This window comes from Pezoporus occidentalis, unplaced genomic scaffold (genome assembly GCF_034315485.1).
Source record: "Pezoporus occidentalis ecotype Australia unplaced genomic scaffold, CSIRO_AGI_Poc_V1 ctg82, whole genome shotgun sequence".
Lineage (NCBI taxonomy): Eukaryota > Metazoa > Chordata > Aves > Psittaciformes > Psittacidae > Pezoporus > Pezoporus occidentalis.
This window is the reverse complement of record NW_026916181.1, coordinates 1,284,509-1,306,607: the sequence shown is the minus strand read 5'-3', so window position 1 is coordinate 1,306,607 and position 22,099 is coordinate 1,284,509. Positions and strand designations below refer to the sequence as shown.

The 22,099-nt window shown below is 42.2% G+C and overlaps 3 protein-coding genes across 11 annotated transcripts in view; 1 reads left to right on the top strand and 2 right to left on the bottom strand.

The window, feature by feature from the left end:
* The window catches only part of SNAP47 (synaptosome associated protein 47), a 32,381-nt gene extending 21,765 nt beyond the window's left edge, over positions 1 to 10,616 (bottom strand). For 2 of the 5 annotated variants that reach the window (XM_062603916.1, XM_062603914.1), the window contains exons 1-2: positions 6,833 to 7,084; positions 1,900 to 2,446 (exon numbers count right to left, since the gene is read on the bottom strand). In XM_062603916.1, the coding sequence (XP_062459900.1) occupies positions 1,900 to 2,446; positions 6,833 to 6,899 (614 nt within the window). In that variant the 5' untranslated portion in view covers positions 6,900 to 7,084. Of the gene's footprint in view, positions 1 to 1,899; positions 2,447 to 6,832; positions 7,085 to 9,165; positions 9,190 to 10,508 lie in introns of those variants that run through there. The other 3 variants (XM_062603915.1, XM_062603913.1, XM_062603912.1) reach the window with 3 other exon arrangements.
* Positions 10,617 to 11,272: 656 nt separating this feature from the next.
* Positions 11,273 to 20,685, top strand: JMJD4 (jumonji domain containing 4). Its single transcript, XM_062603917.1, has 6 exons — positions 11,273 to 11,858; positions 12,462 to 12,627; positions 14,227 to 14,352; positions 15,048 to 15,315; positions 16,005 to 16,151; positions 17,821 to 20,685. The coding sequence occupies exons 1-6, from the start codon at positions 11,594 to 11,596 to the stop codon at positions 18,130 to 18,132; spliced, it is 1,284 nt and encodes a 427-aa protein (XP_062459901.1). The 5' UTR covers positions 11,273 to 11,593; the 3' UTR covers positions 18,133 to 20,685.
* The window catches only part of ALS2CL (ALS2 C-terminal like), a 66,381-nt gene continuing 64,834 nt past the window's right edge, over positions 20,553 to 22,099 (bottom strand). For all 5 annotated transcript variants that reach the window (XM_062603909.1, XM_062603906.1, XM_062603908.1 and 2 more), the window contains exon 26: positions 20,553 to 21,895. In XM_062603909.1, coding sequence (XP_062459893.1) covers positions 21,824 to 21,895 — 72 coding nt within the window. In that variant the 3' untranslated portion in view covers positions 20,553 to 21,823. The remainder of the gene's footprint in view (positions 21,896 to 22,099) is intronic.

Here is a 22,099-nt window from a genome sequence, read left to right as displayed (position 1 = left end):
GCAGAGTATCAGCAGAACCATTGTGAAATCAACGCTTTCTTTTAGACATGGTATCTGTCTAAAAACAGATGCTTCTTCCAAAAACAACTGGTTTGAACTATACTGTGTTTGTTATTTCATGCAACTGTCAGAGCTTCTACAAAAGCACTCATAGCTATATATTACAACACTACTGTCTACCTTACTGTCTCTTTTGGACTGCTATCAAATCAAACCTGCAGCATACAAAATAACACAGAATAATGATTAGCATTCAAAGTGAATTAAAGCCATAATATTCTGATCAAGACACCAACCATTTACTATGCACACTGCGTTCTGCAAAACGTAGTTAAGCAACCTCAAATGTGCTCCAAATTCCTTACTTCAGTTGTCTAAAGGCAGCACTTGGGTGTCTAATGAGTACACTGGCTTAAGTGCTCAACTGATATTACTACAAATAGTCTGGTACTGTCTCTCCAGTTCTTGCACCACCCCACTCTGCAGACAAAGCACTTTGGAGAAGCTCACACCGCTCATTTTTTTTTCCTCAAAACGTTTATTCCACCTATACCTAAAGGCAGACAGTATTCCATGTAAGGTTCAAAGTAGTACAGTTTTAAATCACAAATGAGGGAGCACTGTTTCTATAGCTATTTCCTTGACTACATCTACACCAGACCCAATACTCGCTGCTAGGTGTAGCTGGGAAATAAGCTCTTGTGAAGGAAAGGACAAATATAAAGCCCTCAACTAGCCAATGCACGCAAAAAGCAGCTTCAAGGGCTGACTTTCATGCATGGAGAAAGGAGTACAATCCACCTAAAGATTAACTGGCAGCTGTCTCCCAATAACTCTAGGAAATTGCCTCCAAGTCAGCAGCCCACCTGCTATCTTCAAAATTTCCTTTGAGAAGAACTAGAAAAGCAGACCTGTGGTTATGTTTGCTGTGGAACAGCAAAACAGGCTGCTCCACAAAATTAACCAAAGCCAGTATTTTTCATTTATACATATTCAAAGACATCTAATAAAAATGTCAATGCTATACCTTATCCTTCTGTGGGAACATGAATTGTCACCTACTTCCCTTAACGTTGCCTATTCTCTCAGAACTTACACATTGTTCATATTTTGGAGATCCCTACAATTTCTGCTAGTCGTGGATGAAACTTGAAGGGCTTGAAAAGTTATTTGAAAGAAAGGACAGGTATATATGTATAAAGAACTTCACCAAGGTGAAAAAAACGTTACACAGAAGGGAGGACAGAAATACAGACACATCTTGTAACAAGAACTAGATCCACAACAGACCACTGCAAGCTTAAACTTTCAGGGAAAATCAACAGTTTATCCCAGTATAAGGAGATGGACCCGTTTGAGTGAGTCCAGAGGCCATGGCGATAATCAGAGGGCTGAGGCACCTCTCCTATGGAGACAGGCTGAGAGAGGTGGGCTTGTTCAGCCTGGAGAAGAGAAGGCTCCAGGAGACCTTGGAGCAGCTTCCAATGCCTAAAGGGGCTGACAGGAAAGCTGGAGAGGGGCTTTTGGCAAGGGCAGGCAGGGACAGGACAAGGGGAAATGGTTTTACACTGAAAGAGGGAAGATTTAGATGAGATCTGAGGAAGAAGTTTTTCCCTGTGACGGTGGTGAGACACTGGCACAGGTTGCCCAGAGAAGCTGTGGCTGCCCCATCCCTGGCAGTGTTCAAGGCCAGGCTGGACAGGGCTTTGACCAACCTGCTCTAGTGGAAGGTGTCCTTGCTCATGGCAGGGGGTTGGAGCTAAATAGCTTTAAGTTCTCTTCCAACCCAAACCATCCTGTAATTCCGAAGACCTCCATGGATCTGCCCCATAAAATTTAGGCATAAGCAATGCAATCCCACAAGCACTGCTTAGCTCAGAGGATGCTCCATTACCATACCTGTCTGCTACATCCATATCCCCTTCGATCTTGTTGAGTCCTCTCATGATGCTATCAAACTGCTCGCCCTGATAATGCAGCACTTTTGCTGTGTCCTCCAGCCGTTTCTGTGAACCACTCAATAATCCTGTCAGTTCTTTTCCCTTTGTTGTTTGCAAAGCTGCTGCTTCCGCTCCTTGGCTTGACAGCAATTGCTCCCTCCAAAAGTGCTCAAGGATGTTGAATACCACATTTCTGTTGGGCTGCAGAGAACTAAACCAGTGCTTGGTGTTCTTCTCTAAGATGGTAAGTGAGCTGAAGATTAAATTTGTTGATTCCTTCTTGATCTCACTGATACTAGAAAGATGGAAGTTGACCAAAAGCTCCCCAGTCTTGCCAGCTGTGAATGTGATTGCAACAGGAGTCAGTGAGAGTCTGCCAGAGACCCATTGTTTGCTGGTGTCTAAGTAGTAAGAACAAGGCCAGCTATGGATACGTATGTCTTCGTTCATCAGCTCGCCGTTCAGATCCCCTTCAAGAGCAACACTCTCAAAGTCAGAAGGAGAAACTAGCATAAAAGAGAGAGGAAATAAAGCAAGAATCCTTAGCTACTTATAAAAACTGACATTAAAACACACTCATAAATAATTAATCCCACCCAGAGCTGGTTTCCAGCACTTGCCTGGTAACCTTTCAGGTACATACCTGATAGATTTGGAAATAGCTGTGGATGAGTTACAAAATTTGGTAACCATTTCTAACCATCAGAGTATTTAATTCATAAAGGCTCAGGACTTTCTAACCAGGACTGTCAATATTACTGCCCACTCCATAACAGCACTGCCCCTCTGTTTTATAACGTTCTCATCATGTATCAGGACATGACTTACAACAGCACAAACTTCAAATGACTGCTGCAGTAATGTTCTGGATATTTAATAAGCATTGTGCTGTCTTGATCAGGGGAGATGCTTTATAATTTGATTAGTCTTACATGTTCACAGGCATATGTCCATATTTTGGGGCGGACAGGAACCTACTAAAACCAGAATTCTGAAAAAGTTTTCTGAGTCTTTCACATATGAAGTTTTCCTGAAAATTGACCATGTAAAAATTTTTCCATTCCCTACCGCAACATCAGGAGCAGCTTCCCATAGACAAATAGGTACTGAAGAAAATCCAGAACGTACCAAAATGTAAGTTCATTGATACATATCTACAGCAATCACAAGAAATAACTGTTCCTTCCCCTTCCATGCTGATATTTCAACATCGAGGTTTGTTAAGAAGACACTCAGAATGTCTATCCAACACATCAAACAGTGCAGGTGAAAACAGAAACACCACTGACCAGAACTCACAACCATTAAAGAACAGAAACACCCAGCCACAAATGGATATTCTTCAAACATTGTCACTACCTCAGACCATCACTCTTGGTCTCAGGAGAAACCTAACAATCTACCTTACAAAACTCAAATGGATATTAGAACTTCTGGTAGAATAACACAGGCAAAATAAACACCTCAAATCTGTCGTATTTGTTCTGTAAAATATTCATTGCTGCTTAGTTACTATTAAAGATGTTTGGAAACAGGAGTTTGGGAAGAATTGTAAACAGCTTATCAGCACTGCTGGGAAAACCCTGACTGACCCAAGTGGCAGTTAAGACAAGAAAAACATCAGCTGTATTTATCGGAGGAGGTGCTGCTGGCCTGCTATGCAGAGCAACTCCATACGGGTGATAGTGGCGCAAGCAGAACTGACTGTTCACTTAGTGTGAAGGAACACGGTGTTCAGGGAACTAGTGATTTCATTGCACCTCTGTGACAGGCTGTGTTCTCCTGGGAGAACGTGATGCTATCTGATGACATAATATTAATCCTGTAATACTTGCTCATTGGTATCTGCAATCCCAACAAGAAAACAAAACAGCTGTCATATGCCTCAGGCCTGGTTTGCTCACATCAAAACCATCTCAAATTTGGAATAGTATACCCAATGAAACATGTCAGGAGTAGCATCTCCTCACAAACCCAAAGAGTGTCCTCATACCCATGGGTCAGATTGTTTCCTGTAACTTATCCTTCATGCTGCTACCATTTTCAGTATGAACACCAAAACCCAATTATGCTCCACAACTACTTTGTGAACACCCATTATGTAATGGCAATTACACATATTTTCATTATCTTCTCAAAACCTTTCATGTTTGATGGCACAATTTACAAATTAGTACCATCACGTTATCTCAAGATGTTCTCCTACTTGTGGGGTAAAATAAATAAGTTAGACCTCCACTACAAAGTCCCCAGTTCAGTTGACACTGACAATAATTACATCTTTTGACTTCAGTACAATCTGTTCTCTTTACAGAAATGTCTAGGAATCCTCACACAAATATAAAGTTAATAGACCTTTTCCAGGTAGTGCTGGTGTGAATTCCGGTAATACACACTAAAGATGTCCTAGTGCTTTCAGGCTGCTGCATCAGTAATATCCCTTAAATTACAGGATCATAGAATGGGTTGGAAGAGACCTTAAAAATCATCTAGAGCCTCACCCTATCCTCTACCTGCCCTCCCCACCCCCCCAATCCCCCCCTTCCCCCCAGGCAGGGACACCTCCCACTAGAGCAGGTTTCTCAAAGCCCCATCCAACCTGGCCTTGAACACTGCCAGGGATGGGGCAGCCACAGCTTCCTGGGACAACCTGTGCCAGTGTCTCACCACCCTCACAGGGAAGAACTTCTTCCTCACATCTCATCTCAATCTCCCCTCTGTCAGTTTAAAAGCCATTCCCCCTTGTCCTGTCCCTACCTGCCCTTGCCAAAAGCCCCTCTCCAGCTTTCCTGTCAGCCCCTTTAGGCATTGGAAGCTGCTCTAAGGTCTCTCCGGAGCCTTCTCTTCTTCAGGCTGAACAAGCCCATCTCTCTCAACCCATTTCCATAAGAAAGGTCCCTCAGCCCTCTGATTACCTTTGTGGTGTCCTCTGGACTTCCTCCAACAGCTTCCCATCCTTCTTATGTTGGGGCCCCAGAGCAGGACACAGGACTGCAAGATGTGTGGCAAGGGCGTTTCATGAGAGCACAGTAAGGGGAAGAATCCCCTCCCTCTACCTGTTAGTCACACTGGTGGTGAGGCCAGGCATTTAGAGGACTTTGCTTCGGAGTTCAGTTTCAATGCCTTTATTAAATATATTAAAACTTCTGTATTCCTGAAATAATGACTCCTCATAGATTGCCATATTCCACAAAAAAAATATATTTCTGTACTATGGTTTTGTGCCTTATTTTGTGTCATTATGAATTTTAGTGATGAAAATCAGAAAAAAAAAAAAAAACAAACAAAAAAAAAAAAGACCACCAAAGCCCACCATGCCATAAGTTTACCAATAAGCTAGACTTCAAAGTGAAAACTCTCATTCTCTTTGGGCCTAATGAAACCACAGTGATAGAGAGACAACTTCACACTGTACTTTGGGCCAAAGAGAGAGGAGAAAAGCCCACAGAAGTCTGATTTCTATGAGTAGCTATAGCTAACAAAACAGTGACAAGTTCTAGGAAATATTACTGCTTTATTGACTTTTCCTACATAATTTCTATAATTTGGAGAGAAAGCTAAAAGCTCTGGCCTTGATTTCTCCATCTAGAAAAAGAAGGTAGTTCCTTGAATACAACAAAGTTAGATCAGACAGATTAATTTTTTTTTTTTCCCCTGGAGGTTTACTGGGTTTTGCGTGTAGGCAATTATTATAATTTTTAGTTAAAGGTTATTTTCTTTCTGTCATACAAAAAGAAATAGCAAAAAGCAGTCCTAAAAAATCAGTGAGATCGTCCAGGGGGATTCCACAACAGCCATCAGCAGAACAGCGGTTTTCAGAGGACACTTTAAGTGGAAAATGTTTCTAATAGGGATACACAGTTGAATGCTAATAATGTAACTTTTTGTTACTGTAACTGACAACTATGTCAAGTTAAACAACAAAGTGTTCTTACATTACAACAATGTAAATTCCATTAGCGCTGAAATCAATGACAGTCGAAATTAAATCATGTTTTAGCTTTATTATTCAGGACTGACAAATTTCAAATCCAAATTAAGCGTAACTGTTTGACACTGACTAGATATGAAGTAAATTCAATATCAACAGAAGAAAACCAATAATAACTCTCATGTATTGCATCCTCAAGCTCCCTGAAGCATAAACATATTGCAGAGGCAAATGATATTTACTGAAAGAGCTCCCATCAGACCTGGGGTGAGAGGGTGGTGAGGGGAAGACATCAAAAATTAAAATGAATCAGCAGTCTCTCAATTTATCAAAACATTCAGGAAAGCAGCAGATCCCAACCCCCATGAAGTAGTGACATTCTCTTCCTCCACCTGCACATGTCTTTGCTACTTACACTAGCCTCTGAAAAGCTCAATAAATATTAACATGCTGCTCACAACAAGCTGTTGCTCTGAGATATTAGTTTATAAATAATATATATAAATAATGATGAAACCAAGACACCAAAAGATTATATGCCTCGCAGAAGATCACAAGGGAAACCTGGAACCAAATGCAGGTTTCCCAACGCTCGCTGCTGGAACAGGCACCCACAGAACATAATATCACCTGCAAAACAACTCCTAGACCTTGCTAACAGCCACAGGCACCTTCAAACTGGCACAGCCCTACTAGGGAGACAAGGAGAAACTTGTAAATAACCAAATGACTCCAAGTTTTGTAAAATCTCAGCCTAGAGTTCATTAACCCATGCTAAGCATTCCATAAACTATATATGACTACCATTAACCCCCTCCTCAAGATAGCATTTTTATTCTCAAGCCAGCTCTACCATTAAGGCTGTGGAAATATCAGTATCTGATGCAGTCTGACAACTGTGCCATTGAAAAAAAAAAAAAACCCCAAAAGACCTTCCTAAGCTATACTTCAAGCTCCTTACCTCTATCTGTAGATGCAGAATTCTCAGACAGCCTTTTGTGGCCTGCTGCCTCTACAGAACTGTCCATCCGTAGTTAGAATTTTTTCCCCCAGTATTTCTTTCTCTTCAAAATCCAAAACAGCAAGTGAAAAAAAAAGAAGCTACAGGAAAAAATCCTACTCTGCCCACTACCAAAAAGAAAAATATATAAATAATAGATAATGTATATTTAATCCTGGATCTAAGAGTAAAGCAAGTCCTCCAAGTCCAGGAGAATAAATGAAGCAGTCACTTCACCTGTGTATATATATATATATGTGCACATGCCTGGGGTCTTATGACTTTTGACTCACCTGACAGCTTTGCTTGACAGTCAGCTCCTCTCTGTGCCCAAGGCCAGAATTTCCAAGCAAAAACCCACTTGGTAATTAAATCCATTTGCTGTTCCAGCACATTTTTCCCCAATATAATGACGCTTTCATTACCATCAGACCTGCACTTTATTTTTTCCCTTCTCTTTCTCTCACAGAGAAGGGATTCATACCTTGCAGAAATATAGAGGTACACAAAGATAATCAAGATTGATTTTATTTACCAGTGAAAACAGTCATCAAGGGTACAGAATACAGCTATCATTTATGAATGTTCAACACCATACTATAATTTAATACCAGACTTCAAAGAGTTGAATTAAAACACGTAAGAAATTTCACTAGTGTTAAAACTAAAGAAGGAACAGTCACAATCATTTGAAGTTAGCTCGAAACAGGTATTAAATGTGTACATCCCCATGTAGCATATGTACCACATATACTTTGAAAGTACACAGCACATTTATACATTCTGTCATATAATTCTCTAATGGCTATTAACCTGTGATGATGGTTTCAAAGCTGCTAGAAAACATCATCCTATTACTTTTGCAACTCTATTTTCTTTGAGTCAATATTACAAAAACTTTTCAGTCTCGCCTACTGGCAGCACTTTGCCTTTTATAAAATAAAACTTTAACTCTTGTTAGCTCTAACAGCACCTAAATGGAGGACACCTCATCATACTTAAGCCATGAAATTAAAAGCACAGTTAAATACATCAACATCATCTCTAACATAAACAGCGAGCTCATCATTATAGATCAAACAGCTCAGCCACTGTCCTTCAAATGAAAAGATTTTTTTCCCCCTGTATTTCCTCAAGTTTTGGTAATCACGTTTCTAAAACGCCGAGCTATAGGCCTTCTACTACTTGCACAGCTGGTTTACTACAAGGAACTGTTTGAATCGCTTTAAACTGAAAGATGGTAGGTTTAGATTAGATATAAGGAAGAAGGTTTTTTACTGAGGGTGGTGTGAGGCCCTGGCATAGGTTGCCCAGAAAAGCTATGGCTGCCCCATCCCTGGCACTGTTCAAGGTGAAGCTGGACAGGGTTTGAACAACCTGGTCTATGAAAGGTCCACAGCAGGGGGGTTGGAACTAGATGAGTTTTAAGTTCCCTTCCAAAACAAACCATTATGTGATTCTATGATTGTCTGAAATTCAGGATCTCTCCTCCGATGACTTTAACCATTTTTTCATCATTATGTCAACTCTCATTTTATTCCTACTAACATGGCTAAATGTTACACAAAAAGACAAAATATTCATAGCTTTGTCAAACACACAGAAAAAAGCCTTATCTGAGGTAAAACATACCATTCCAGTATTCCTACCAGAAAAAAAAAACAAACAAAAAAAAACACAAAACCCACACCAAAAACAAAACAACAACAAAAAAATCCTCCACACAAATTAATTAAAATACTAAAAACAATAAGCAGATGATAGTGAGTCCTTTAGAATACCATATAAAAGAGTATGTTGGTAGGAAAAATGAAAATGAAATAAACACATGGCTTTCAAGTACATGTAAATAGAGACAACAATAGGTTTATAAACTTGAATGGGTGACAGTCCGTCAACTGCTTCCCTTTACGCAGTGGGAGGAGTCCCCAAAGTGATTTCACAATAAGGTCTCCCATATTTTTTTAAAGAAACATCTATTTTGCCTACACGTGTGTCTACAGACTGGATGCCACACGTTTCCTCTCCCAGCTTGGGCTCCACAACACCAAAACACTATCCACCCCTTTTTTTTTTTTTTCTTTTTAAGCAAACACCTCATCCTTATGATACATCTGCCACCCCAAACTGAGTGCAGCACCACACAAAACTACACGCAGCAACACAGCACGAGAACTAGGATTAGCAGCATAGAGATGAGGATTACATTTCCGGCAGCATCACCACAACATTGTAGAAATTCTTCAGCTAACACACAGCTGGGTGGCTGCTTCTATAAAAAGGAGGTGACTCACCCTCTCTTGTGAAGTACTTTGAGATCATTCAATGATTGTAAGCATCACTAATTACCCCAGGAGCACACAATGAGCACAATCAACCACTGTAATAAGGTCCCCAGGGAAGTGGTGGACTCCACAGCATTGGACGCTAATAAGATTAGGCTGGATAGGGTGCTGGGACATCTATCCTAGGTCATGCTTTGCCTAGAAAGGTTGAGGTTCCTTTCCAACCTGGGATTCTAGGAATCTATGACTCTCCCATCTTTTTTTAACTAAAGGCCTGAGACACAATTTCACCAGGTTTCTAATTACATTTCTCCAAACGATGCGACAAGGTAAGCAGTACTCAGGGATGACCTTCCAAGTGGTGCAGCAGGCAAAGATACACAGTATGTCTACTATGGCACACAGAGGAACTCAGCTCCACTCATTTGCAAACAGACTACAACAGATCCCCTCTAAGGACCAGTCACTTTGAGGTGCTTCTCCATATCAACATGCTTTCATCTTTCTGTGGAAAAGCCATTTTGATCCCACCCGCTTCTGATACAAAGCAACTTAACAGAAGACCATCCACCTCTGCCAAAAACATTAAAGGACAGGACTGCCTCAGTTCTCATCGTTTAACTCACATCAGCCCCTTACAGCATCCAGGTTAAACCTCATCAGCTTTCCTTTTAATCTCAACCCCGTCTCAACTTCTCCAACCCAAAATACAGACATATGTACACTTCCAAAACTTCGATTCCCTGCTCCACGTCTGCACCCCTTCTCTCACTACCTTCTCCTTCCCCAATACTAACCCCAAGACTACTTCTTTACCTCAAGATAGCACTCTCCCCCTCCTGAAAAACATTTCCATCCCTTTCTCTTCCTTTTTCCCCAAGTACAAAGATAGCCTTCCCCTTCCTCACCCCAAACATAACTAGATATTTACCCAATCTCTGTCCTTTCCCTAATATCATAAGAGACACCATTCTTTCCCTCATCATACTAGCAAAAGCCGTAGATCAGCCACCCAAAATCCTCTTCTCCACTTCACTGCTAGGCCAGGCTCAACTGCAATCCTCACCTTTGCCAGAGCTCTAAGACAACCCACACACCTTGGCCAGAACCACTTCCCCCTTTGCTGTCTATCCTTCCCCTACCTGTAAGTCCTCCTTCCCGTAACACCCCCTCCACTTTCAGCCAGACCCCCACCCCTTCTCCTAGGACAACCCCCAACCTCTCCATCTTCACCCTCCTCCCAGGCTCAGACCAAACCGCTCTTCCTACACCCTTACTCAAACACCACCAACCTCCCCCTTCCCTCTGACCCCCATCAGAAACCCCCGGCGCCAGACCAACCCCGTACTCACCTCCCTCAGCGCGGCGACCCCCGCATCGACACTCTGCGCCTGCGCCAGCCGCCCGCTCCTATTGGCTGAGCTGCGTGCTGGTGCTCTCTCCTTCTCACTCCCCGGCCGGGCCCCGCCTGCCGAGCTCTGAGGTTCCGTGAGGGGCTGCGGGAGCCTGTCCTTTCCGCCGCTCGCCCCGGGGTGCTGCCGCGAGGGGGTGGGGGTGAGTATCCGTCCCCCGGTGTCCTCTAAGTTTCTGCGGGACGCAGGCTGCGCGGGCGGACCGAGAGCCTAACTTGGGGATTGCGTGTGCCACGCTTTGTGGGGTCCGGGTCCCCTCCCTGGAGCTCTGTAAGGGGGAGCCGCCTCATGGCCGCCCCATTTGACCCTGTGAGCACACGGGTCTCCCCCTTCACCCTTAGTGTTGTCCCGCTCCTGAAGCCCATCCCTTCAGGTTATATGACCTTATTTCTCCTTGGGCCTCCTCCCCCCGCTTTGTGCTCCGTTTTCCCTGCCTTTCTGGACACCTCCCTTTTATTCACTATTATTAACCTTTTTGGTGGTTGTTTTTTAAGCCTATAATTCCTGCCTGGCCCATAAAGGTTTTGGGGAGGGTGGGGCGTGCCAGAGTTTACACCTGACAAAAGGGTGAGCCTCAGTACTGCCACTGAGCTGCAGTGGTTTTCCAGTGCCCCAGATGCCTAGGAGGTTTCCTTCCCTCCAGTCCTGAAATTAATTCATTTAGCAGGGATATCCCGCTGAAAGTAACATTTCTGTTGTTACAGGAAGGAACCCAGACAGCGTGGTCACCTTGTCAAGAAGGTGATGAGGGAAAAGCGACATCTTCACCATCCATAGGGTGACTGTCTTGTCAAATATCCCACCGGCATAAACTTTATAAACTATGAAAGATCCTAATTAGCCAAACATGGTGGGATGCTCCTGCATGACTTCTTGGTTTACATCCAGCTATTTATATTTTCCTGTGAGTTTTCATGGATTTAAAGACTCAAGCCATGTTTTAAAGCAGTTTTTTTGCTGTAGCATAACAGGATAGCATCTATTCAAAGCTGTCTTGGCCAAGCCAGGAAGGATATCCAGCCTGCATGGACAGGGCAACATTTGCCTGTTCCACTGCCTTTTTTCGTGACTATAGCAGTTCATCTCAGGGTGCATTCTGCCTCCCCGGAGGACACGTTGACTTTATTGAAAAAGTAGAATCATTCACTTACTCAGACTTTTTCCGGGATTATTTGATTCCCAACCATCCCTGTATTTTCTCAGCTAAATTCACTGAAGACTGGGGCAGCAGGAGAAGTTGGGTGACTTGGGATGGAAAGCCTAACTTTGATTATCTGCTGCAGAAGTTTGGTAAGTCATGTCATTGTTAATACCTAATAAGATTTTCTATGCTAAATGACAGCTTATTTTTAATTTTAGGAATAGAACAGCTAAACAAAACCTAGAAATTCTTCAGACTTTTTTCCAAGTTAATACATTCATTTTCTATACTTACTCACACTTTATGTTTTGCAGATTTCAATCTCGAATTTATTCCCACAATGAAATGGTGTTGTATAATTTAACCATACCAATTTATATACCTGCTTAACATTAACCAGAGGAGCAGCCTGATGCTTTTCTCAGTCAAGGAGAAAATATTCTGTAGTTACAGTGAAATATCTTTTCAGGTGCTAAAATTTTAGTATATTTAGTAGGAACTGATACCCCAATCCTAATATAGTTTAAGAGGAAAATTCAGGTCACATTAAATAAATAACTTCTGGTCTGAATCACATTCACCTGGAATGATGGTGTTGGGAGTGAGAGCTAGGCTTTATGTATTTGTACTGTACTTAGCATTGCATTATAGGGTCCAGAAATTAGAGGCCTCTGCAGCTGATAAGGTAAGGAAGATCAGTTTTAGCGTCATTGAATCTGTCCCCACCAGGGCTGAAGTAGTTTATATTTCAGGAGAGGCTGTAGTACCTGTTGCCAACTGTGATGTCAAGGAGTACAATTCTAACCCGAAGGAGCAGCTCCCCTTCAAGGAGTATATCAAGTACTGGAAAGAGTACATTAAAAATGGCTACCGTTCATCCCAAGGGTGTCTTTATCTAAAGGACTGGCACCTGAGCAGGTAAGAGAGTGCTGTGGAAACCCTGCATGCCACTCACAGCAGAGAGCTGCCACAGAGTCTTAGTGCTCATCTTCCTATGCCTGAGAGTTTAAATGCCACCAGTGCTGTTTATTAGAGCCTTCACAGCAAAATACATGCCTTATGCTGCACTGTTATCAGGGTATTTCACATGGCAAGGTCCTTAAGCAGGCCACTGTTTCTGGAAGAGGCTGACATTCTTGAGCACTTTCCTTCTCATCTATGTTTTAAATGACTGTGTTATCCCTGTGGAAACATGTGGCTGGAGTATTTGCCTTTTGTTTGACTTCTACAGTGCAAACCTTACTTTTTTTTTTAAAAAAAAAAGGAATATTTCTGTCTGTGTTAGAAAAAAGATTCAGTAGGCATGTATGAGTTACAATCCTTTATTATCCGTTTTCTTTTCTGCTAACCTTCCCAATCATTACAAGTTCTCTTCTCAGTATTCTGCCTTACTTCTTCTCCAGCCTGCTGCTTGTGAGATGGATGCATTGTCTGTTTCTGATGTCTGTGTAGGACTTTAATGTCTTTTTACTCAACTCTTTTCTTCTGTAAACATATCCTGCTCGTAATCCAACATTCTTATGATGAGCTCTTGTTATAAGTTTTGTGACAGTGACTTACAATAGAGGAAATCTGTCAGTCTCTGCCTCCCTGTTCATCTGCTTTCCTGGTTTCATGGCTTGCTACAGAAAACCTGGACATGCAGCCTACAGTTGGAAGGGGGCAGCATATCCTGTGTGAGAAGGCCACACATTTGTCAAAAATGCCACAGCCTGGCTTCTCTCCTAACCTTCACACCTCCAGCCTGTCAACCAGTTGAACAACCAGTCTTGCAGGCATCTCATCTATAAATATTGTGTTTATTAGAAACTGTCTTTGCCATAACTAGGAGTCTCCCAAATAGTTTAGCCTCACAGCTTTCCTGAGAGGCAGAAAAGCACCTTTGCATTAATTTTACACACAACTCAGTGTTGTCGTAGAATCATAGAATGGTTTGGTTTGGAAGACACCTTAAAGCTAATCCAGTTCCAACCCACTGCCACAGGCAGGGGCACCTCCCACTAGACCAGGGTGCTGCAAGCCCCATCCAACCTGGCCTTGAACACTGCCAGGGATGGGGCAGCCACAGCTTCTCTGGGCAACCTGTGCCAGGGAAGAGCCATCACCGGGAAGAACTTCTTCCTAATATCTCATCTAAATCTTCCCTCTGTCAGTTTAAAGCCATTCCCCCTTGTCCTATCCCTTCCCATCCTTGTCAAAAGCCTCTCTCCAGCTTTCTTGTTGGCCCCTTTAGGCACTGGAAGCTGCACTAAGGTCTCCCCGAAGCCTTCTCTTCTCCAGGCTGATCAAGCCTAACTTTCTGAGCCTGTCTCCATAGCTGAGATGCACCAGCCCTTGGAGCATCTTAATGGCCTCTTCTGGGTTCACTGCAACAAATAATGTGAAGGAGATGGCAGCTAAGCATTAATGGCCTGTTAGAGACCTGTTTGGTCTTTGCAACTGGGTTTTGAAAACTGAGGTAAAAAGAGAAACATTTCATTTTTCTGAGACCCATTTCCAACACATTATCTTTTTAAGAGCTTTCCCCGAGCAAGATGTTTATACAACCCCTGTGTATTTCTCATCTGACTGGCTGAATGAATACTGGGATGCTATAGCTGTGGATGATTACCGGTTTGTCTATATGGGACCTAAAGGTTCATGGTAAGCCAGTGTGGTTTCTGTCATTCTTACATCCTATTTTTTTTTTTTAATTAATATTACAGGGGGTTTCACATTGTCCTGGAGGATAGCATCATCCTGCAGAGGGAGTCTGGCCTTACTGCTTAGTGTTGTACCTGAACCCAGCTGGTCTTGTTTCTCAAGCACAAGTCCTGTGGTTCTGGATGTGAGCTGTCCTTATGCAGCCAGCTAGAGTTCTTTTGTGCTTCAAAAAGCCCTGAATTGTACCCACAAGATGAGCTAGCTTGCATAAAGTTTCAGAGCAGAAACTCCCTGGGGATCATCCAGCACTTGTGATTTGCAAAGTCAGAAGACATGGAGCAGTGCTGATGAGCTGGTCACATATTTTGCAGGTGAAAAATTAAGTCTGGTGTTGGTGATAAAGTTGTCTTTAGAGTAGTCTCATCAGTTCACATCACAGAATCTTTTGCCATTGAGGTATTTGTGGGTCAGGTTCAAAACTAACTGATGGAGAAACATGGGGTATAAAAGGCTGCAATACTATGTAGATATAGTTGCCTTTTAATATATAAAACAATCAAAATTAAAAGGATGACAGGTTTGGATCAGGTTTACATAGTAAAGGTTGATTTCTGTGTGTTTGATTATCAGAGATTTTAATTCATCTAACAGCTTTTAAGGGTTGTCTTCACTTAAATGTCTGATTTGCCCCATAGGACTCCATTCCATGCTGATGTCTTCCGTTCCTATAGCTGGTCAGCCAATATATGTGGGAGAAAGAAATGGCTGTTGTACCCTGCAGGGCAGGAGGAGTACCTGAAAGACCGCCACGGCAACTTGCCCTTTGATGTGACTGCACCTGGCCTTCAGGACAGGAGTGTTTACCCTCGCTACAACCAAAGTCAACCCCCTGTTGAGATTGTGCAGGAAGCAGGGGAGATAGTCTTCATCCCCAGTGGATGGCATCATCAAGTTTACAATCTGGTAAGGTAACTGATACCATCGTTTTCATCACACAGGTTGATTATCAGCCAGCAAGCTTGAATCAGTTCAAGCCTCTGTTGCCACAGTATGCTGTGGGTTTAAGCCAAAAGTTTAACTGGGCTGCAAAAAGCTTAGAGAGATTCACAGAGGAAAGGTCTATTGGTCGCCACTCAAGATGATGGCTTAAAGCAAGCCTGAGTTCATAAGCTCCTTGGGTCACTGAAGAAGCTGTCTGCACCCTCTTTTCTTACACTTTTCATCATTAGATGCTACTACTAGTCACTGAGAAATGGGGTGCTAGATGAGATGGACCTATGGTGAGGCTGTTAATCTTGGTTTCTAACTGTAAATTGTAATTTAATAATGGAAAATGCCAACAAATTGGTCTTTGTAATTACAAACCAACATTAAAAACCTTACTCCTTTCTCCCCACTGCCTTCTCCTACATTTGTGCTCTTGAAAGTTATGCTTAGACAGAGGAAGTAAAGATGTTTGCCAATTTACAGAGTGAAACAAGATTTCGTTGCTCAGAGATGTTAGAAAGACAGTCTCTCAGCACAGTGATGCCAAAGAAGCATTTCCCTTGCTGAGGAATATGGTTTTACATTTTGCAGTCTCAGTGATGATATAGCTGTTTTTTCTCGTTTTCCTTCGTAGAGCCTAATAAACATTTAAATTATTCCTTCAGGAGGATACCATTTCCATTAACCACAACTGGGTGAATGGCTGCAATGTGGCTATAATGTGGTGCTTCCTACAGGATGAATTAGCAGCTGTCCAGAGGGAAATTAATGAATGGAAAGACCCTATGGATGATTGGCACCTACAATGCCAGGTATAACAATGTGATGCTGGCTGCATGACTCTGTTAGGGAATCATATGCTTCAGGGATGCTTTGAACCACCTTATTAGAGCTCTAAGACACTAAAGTCCTTAACCTCATACCTGGAATTAGTACATTTCATCAAGAAGTAGGAACTGGTGACAACTTCATTTTGCAGGAAATCACAGAACCCTAGAATGGCTTGGGTTGGACCTTAAAGCTCACCTAGTTCCAGCCCACTGCCCCAGGCAGGGGCACCTTCCACTAGACCAGGGTGCTGCAAGCCCCATCCAACCTGGCCTTGAACGCTGCCAGGGATGGGGCAGCCACAACTTCTCTGGGCAACCTGTGCCAGTGTCTCACCACCCTCATAAGAAAGAACATCTTCCTCAGATCTCGTCTAAATCTCCTCTCTGTCAGTTTAAATCCATTCCCCCTTTCCCTGTCATCACATACCCTTGTCAAAAGCCACTCTCCAGACTTGTTGACCCCTTTAGGCACTGGAAGCTGCGCTAAGGTCTCCCTGGAGCCTTCTCTTCTCCAGGCTGAACAAGCTGAGCTCTCTCAGCCAGTCTCCATTGTCAAGGTGCTTCAGCCCTCAGAGCATCTTTGTGGCCTCCTCTGGACTCGCTCCAACCACATCCTTCTTATGCTGGGAGCCCCAGAGCTGAGCACTGCAGGGGGGTGTCTCACAAGAGTGGAGCAGAGGGGGATAATCCTTTCCCTTGATCTGCTGTTTCTGCTGCTGGTGATCTAGCTCAAGACACAGTTGGCCTCTGGGCTGCAACCACACACTGCCAGGTCATTTTGAGCTTATCAGGCAATACCCTAAAGTTCTTCTTAGGACTGCTCCCAGTGCAGTTTCTGCCCAGCCTATTTTTGTGATTGAAATTACCTTGAAGCAGGTGCAGGACCTTGCAGTTGGTCTTGTTGAACTTCATGAGGTTTAACAAGTCCACCTCTCAAGCCTGTCCAGGTACCTCTGGGTGGCAGGAATGAAATATTACTTTATTAAGATAGGGAAATGCTTATGCCAGTGCATATTTGATGTGTCAGGGAGGTTAGGATATTGTCTCGAAAACTATTGCTACAACTGCTCTTCAAGCTTAGTATTAGCATCTGGATCAATCTTTTATGTAGTATTTACATTCCCCTTTATAAAATATAAGTGCTTTTTGTGTAAACAGAAGAACTGACAAGACAGGCCCCACACAGAATAACTGGTTTGAAGACCATTCATGATGAAAGAGTGAATCTGAAACAAGCAAAATTAAGGTAAAGGTGGCAGCAGGTTTCTGTAACTGCAGAGTGATGCTTTCAGAACATCTGACTGTACTGAGCAGGGTTTTGTATCTTGTATGCTTCCAAAATATTAAGCATGAAACAAATGTAAAACTTATTTCTTGAGGCTGTTATTGCTGGCAGGTTGATATCCCTCAAAAAGAGTTTCAAATAACACAGCCATTTAGCAAGAATAGTGTTGCTTTTGGGTCTAGTGGTATTTCAAGTAAGGTTAAGAATTTTAGTGCCGTTGTGGAATTACAAAAAATATGATTAAACATAATTACTTATGATTCCAGCTCATTACTAGCTTGATAAAATGTTTTTATTATTCTTACTATAAAGAAAAGAGTTGTTTTCATTTCAGTGCTGGGTTGTTTTGTTTTGTTTTGAACCTAGTTGATCATGAAGTCTTGCACGGGTATAGACTACAAGGAGTTCTATAACTTCCTCAAAGTTATTGCAGAGAACAGAATTTCCGTCTTGGAAAACGGCCTCGATGATGAAGCTTCATCAAAAAACACACCAAAAGCTGCCATTTCCACCTTGGGCATGCTCCATGCAGTGTTTGATTTAAAGAGGACTGTGAAGGTGTTAACATCATTGAGTGCTAATGAAGATTTCAAGAAACTTGACCTGACGTCACTTTCTCCACCTCCGGAGGCGTTGCTCCACCACTTGAAAGCAGCAATAGATACAGCACTACTCTAACTTCCTATTTATTCCATTCTTTGTAAAATGAACCTTTGGCAAAACGTTTGTAGAAGACTGACTTCTCCCTGTTTAATAGCTCTTGCAGTTGAAGTATAGAGAGCCTTAATATAGAGTGGGGAGAGAGTACATTCATAAGACAACCAAATGCTTTTTAAGTTGACGCCACTTGCATATCTAGAGTAATTGGGCAGGAAAAAAGATCCTCAGATAAAGGAAAAATCCAAATCATGTTAATATTATATTTTGAACCCTGCTGGTAAATATGCCTGCAGGGAAGAGGGAACAGAAGTTCTCTGTGCATCAAGCTTTAGGTCTGTCAGGACTAAACACTGATGTTGCAGTGGTCTTACACTGAGTGAGGTTGCAGTGGTCTGCTCCATACTCCTACTAGTGAGAGCACTGCATACAGACAGCAAACCTGCATTGCGGACTCCAGCAGTTAAGCTCTGCTTTGTCTGGTCACAGCTAAATTACTGTGAGACCTGTCCTGTTTCCAGGTACAGCTTAGCTTTTCTTTTTTTATGGGTTTGGGTTTGTTTTAGGATACCCTAGTTAATTAGATTGCACTGAAGCCTGAGCTGGCTTAACAGCTGTACCTTGGATGTGGAAGAGCTGACTGTACCAGTGTCCTGTAAAGTGGTATCTCTCTAAAGCTGCAAGTCTCAGGCAGGGTCAGCCTTCATACTGCTCCAAGGGCCTGCAGGTTTAAATTTAACGTAATAATCAGGAAGCTCAAGTCCTGGTTGCAAATTAGTGCAGGCAGCAAATCTGCCACTGATAATTTAAGCATGCACTCCACCCAAGCTCTAAAGAAGGAACTGGAATGTACTCTCACATTTCTACATGCTATTTCAAGGCACGGTATTTTATCAAGCAGAGATTTGATTAATCGGGGAAGCAAGCAAGTAGCCTCGTATTATCTCCTAAAAAAGCCATGTTGTTACTACACCAAATAACACTACTGCATGGTTACTTAGCACAATTTGCAACCCTTGGGCTCAAGGAGTATTTCTAGTGAAGCATCCCTCTTGCTTTTACTGGCTGGTAAGAAAGCCTAGAAGCACAAATGGCTGCACACTGTTACCTTAGTTGCCCCTTTAGGGCTCACTTGAATCACTGCTCAAGAACTTCCTCAATTTTCAACCAGATGACTAGTAAGAGCAACTAATTGTATTTTTAGTGCAATAGTAGAAATCTCAGTAGGCTGAAAAATTACAGTTTTCTAGATAATGATTTAGAGTTTGTACGTGCATGCATTTTGCATGTCCTATTTTCTAGTAGAAATTTTGCATTTTGAGTAAGGAAGCGGTACCTGAAAATAAAACCAATACCCAGAGCATGGATAAATGCAATGTGGAGAAAACAGCCTTTTTTTTTCTTTTCTTTTTTTAAACAGCTGTGACTACATCTCAGTGATTCAACCTTCTGGCAGGGTGTTTCTTTAGACTGGAAAACTGCCGGTTTTAAGCAGCTCTGAAATTAAAAGTTCACAGCTGTTACTTACATCTGTTTACATTCTCAAGGACAGGCAGCTGCAGCTTTCTTCCTTATATGAATCAGGTGAGATTCCACAGAGTTGAGGTTTAAAGCTGATAATCAGTGTAATGGTTGGAAAGCATGGTTTTGGTCTTGTATTCCCCTGTCTCACTGCATGCTGTGCAAGTGGTATAGGCACCAACCCCTTTAAACGCTGCAATTTTATCAAGGGCTTGCTTAGACCAACAGTACTTTTCATTTCACATCCTGTGAAGCTGGAACTGCTTGGATTTGCTGTGTGAAACCAGCAAAAATACAAATCCAGCTTTTACACCAAGAACCTAGTATCTCAAATTCCCCAGGGTCTGTTTAGACACTGTACTATCTGGCTGACTACAGCCTCATTTGGATGGATGGCATGAGGTTGCTGTAATTCAAAAATCCAGGCAGCAGTTCTCAGGGAAGAGGCATCATTTCTGCAGTTAATTCCTCTTCCCTGCAGAAAGTAGTCAAGGAAGGAAGAAAATAGGGTGAATAAAGAAGCATTCAAGTGAAGGAAGGTGAGTCTCAACTACTTACTCTCTCTTTACCTGAGCTGTCTCTACACCATAGCATCTTCAACTCCAAAGAGGTGTAAGAGCCCTTCTTCATAAGGCCTGCTAAAACTTAGTGCAAGACAATGGTGGAAAAAAATGGTAATTTAATTGCAGGAAATTATGTTAAAAATTTAAGCCATGTCCTCCTCACTGATTCGGCAGGGAACAAATTATGCATTCAGTCTGCTAGAATTACATTAGGAAGCTAATTTGTAGTCCAAATTCTCCATTCCTATGAATGATCAAAGTAGTGAGGGGGCCATCTAAAGATAAAGAGAGGAAAGCAAATTCTCAAATGCCTGAAAACAGCAACAAGATCAGAATAAGAAATATGCGAGCCTGGAGTCTTAAAAATTAAACCGTTTTATTTAAATACAAAGTTACTGTGAAACATACATTAGGATATTATCATACCAATATATTAACTATTATAATCTATGTACTATTTATTAAAGCATAATACTTGTGATAAACAGGAGGAAGCTGCCTGTGAAGTTTTGTTATGTTTTCCTTAAGTCACAAACGTGGGCTTTAAAGTCGAACTTTAAAAAAACTAAAAAAAAAGGGCAGGTTAAAATCTAGTTCAAAGGAGCTTTTGCTCTAAGTAGGCAACTGCAACATTACTATTTTTTTCTGAGAGTAGCAGGATACCAGATACCTGTTTGCCTTTCACAAGGCAGCATAAAACCCAGCCCAATTCTAATCTGATTTGTAGCCCACTGGCATCAGTGGGTGGTCTGTCAGCAAAAGCTGTGCATCTTAGAAAACCAGTGGTTTTGCAGCAATATGTCAGTGCAAAAAGCCAGGTGGTTTTTGTTTTCTGTCACCAGGATTTGAGATTTCTTACCCCAGAACAACGCATGTTCTTCGGCACACACAAACCCCTGCAGAATTACAAAGCAGCACTAATATGTTCAAGGTGCAAGTGTGATATCCCTGAGACTTAACAGGAGTTTTCAGAGTGTAAATATACACTTGTAAGTATCATAAAACAAGGAAGTTAGTCAATAGCAGCTTTACAATGCAATGGAGAGGTACTGAATTTGTCATGGGTAGGAAGAGGCATGGAAAAAAACATCCTCTTAGGGATGCAGGAAAAGCCACCTTACTCTGGGAGCGGGTTGTTTAGGAGGATGGAGATGGCCTCTCTTATCCATGCCATTATTTCTGTCAACCAGAAACAGTCCCACCAAAATAGTTGAGTATGGTTTAATTTGACCATTTTCTATAAATAGCCTCTCATGTCAGTTCACCAGTGCAAAACAAACACAGTGTCTAAAAGAACATTTAAATGAGGTTTCAAGGGAGGTTGCTATTTGCAGGAAAGGGAAATAAAACTACAGGGAAAAAGAAACCTTGGCCACTTTCTGCAAAGACATTCCCAAACACAAGCTGAAGTTGCATCTTGAAGGCTTTTAGTCCACAGCATCTGTATGTCTGTGCTTTACAATCATAGCCAGTCTAAGAGAAAACCCAGCAAGAAACCCTCATCTGATACATAACCATTCTTCCCTTTTAAAAAGCATCCAGTAGAGCAGGGACATAATTGCTTCTTCATCCAACTGTGTTTGGTCAAAAAGTGCAGCAGAGAGGAGGCTCCCTTTGAGTCCTCGGACTCAGGAGCTGTGAGTCATGTGGCAGTTCTCTCTCTGGTGGAGCCTCATCCTCTGTATGTGTTCATAGCAGGACTGGGAAAGGAACAGAGGAATCCTTTAAGAAGTTTTGGAACTTTGGCCTAAATTCTGGTCTCCTGCACACAAAGCAAAGCTACACTGCCCCCAAAAGCAGGATTAAATCTGCACATTACAAATGAATGATAGGCATATTCTCTAGACTAGAAGTAAAATAACCTCCTGTGCTAGGCATATAAGCAGCCCCCTAAAATTAAGGAT

Coding starts and splice junctions, on each gene's coding strand:
- JMJD4 (XM_062603917.1), top strand. CDS start 11,594: ATGGACAGGGCAACATTTGCCTGTTCCACTGCCTTTTTTCGTGACTAT. Junction 12,628..14,226: donor AAGGACTGGCACCTGAGCAG/GTAAGAGAGTGC, acceptor TATCTTTTTAAG/AGCTTTCCCCGAGCAAGATG. Junction 15,316..16,004: donor ATCATCAAGTTTACAATCTG/GTAAGGTAACTG, acceptor TTATTCCTTCAG/GAGGATACCATTTCCATTAA.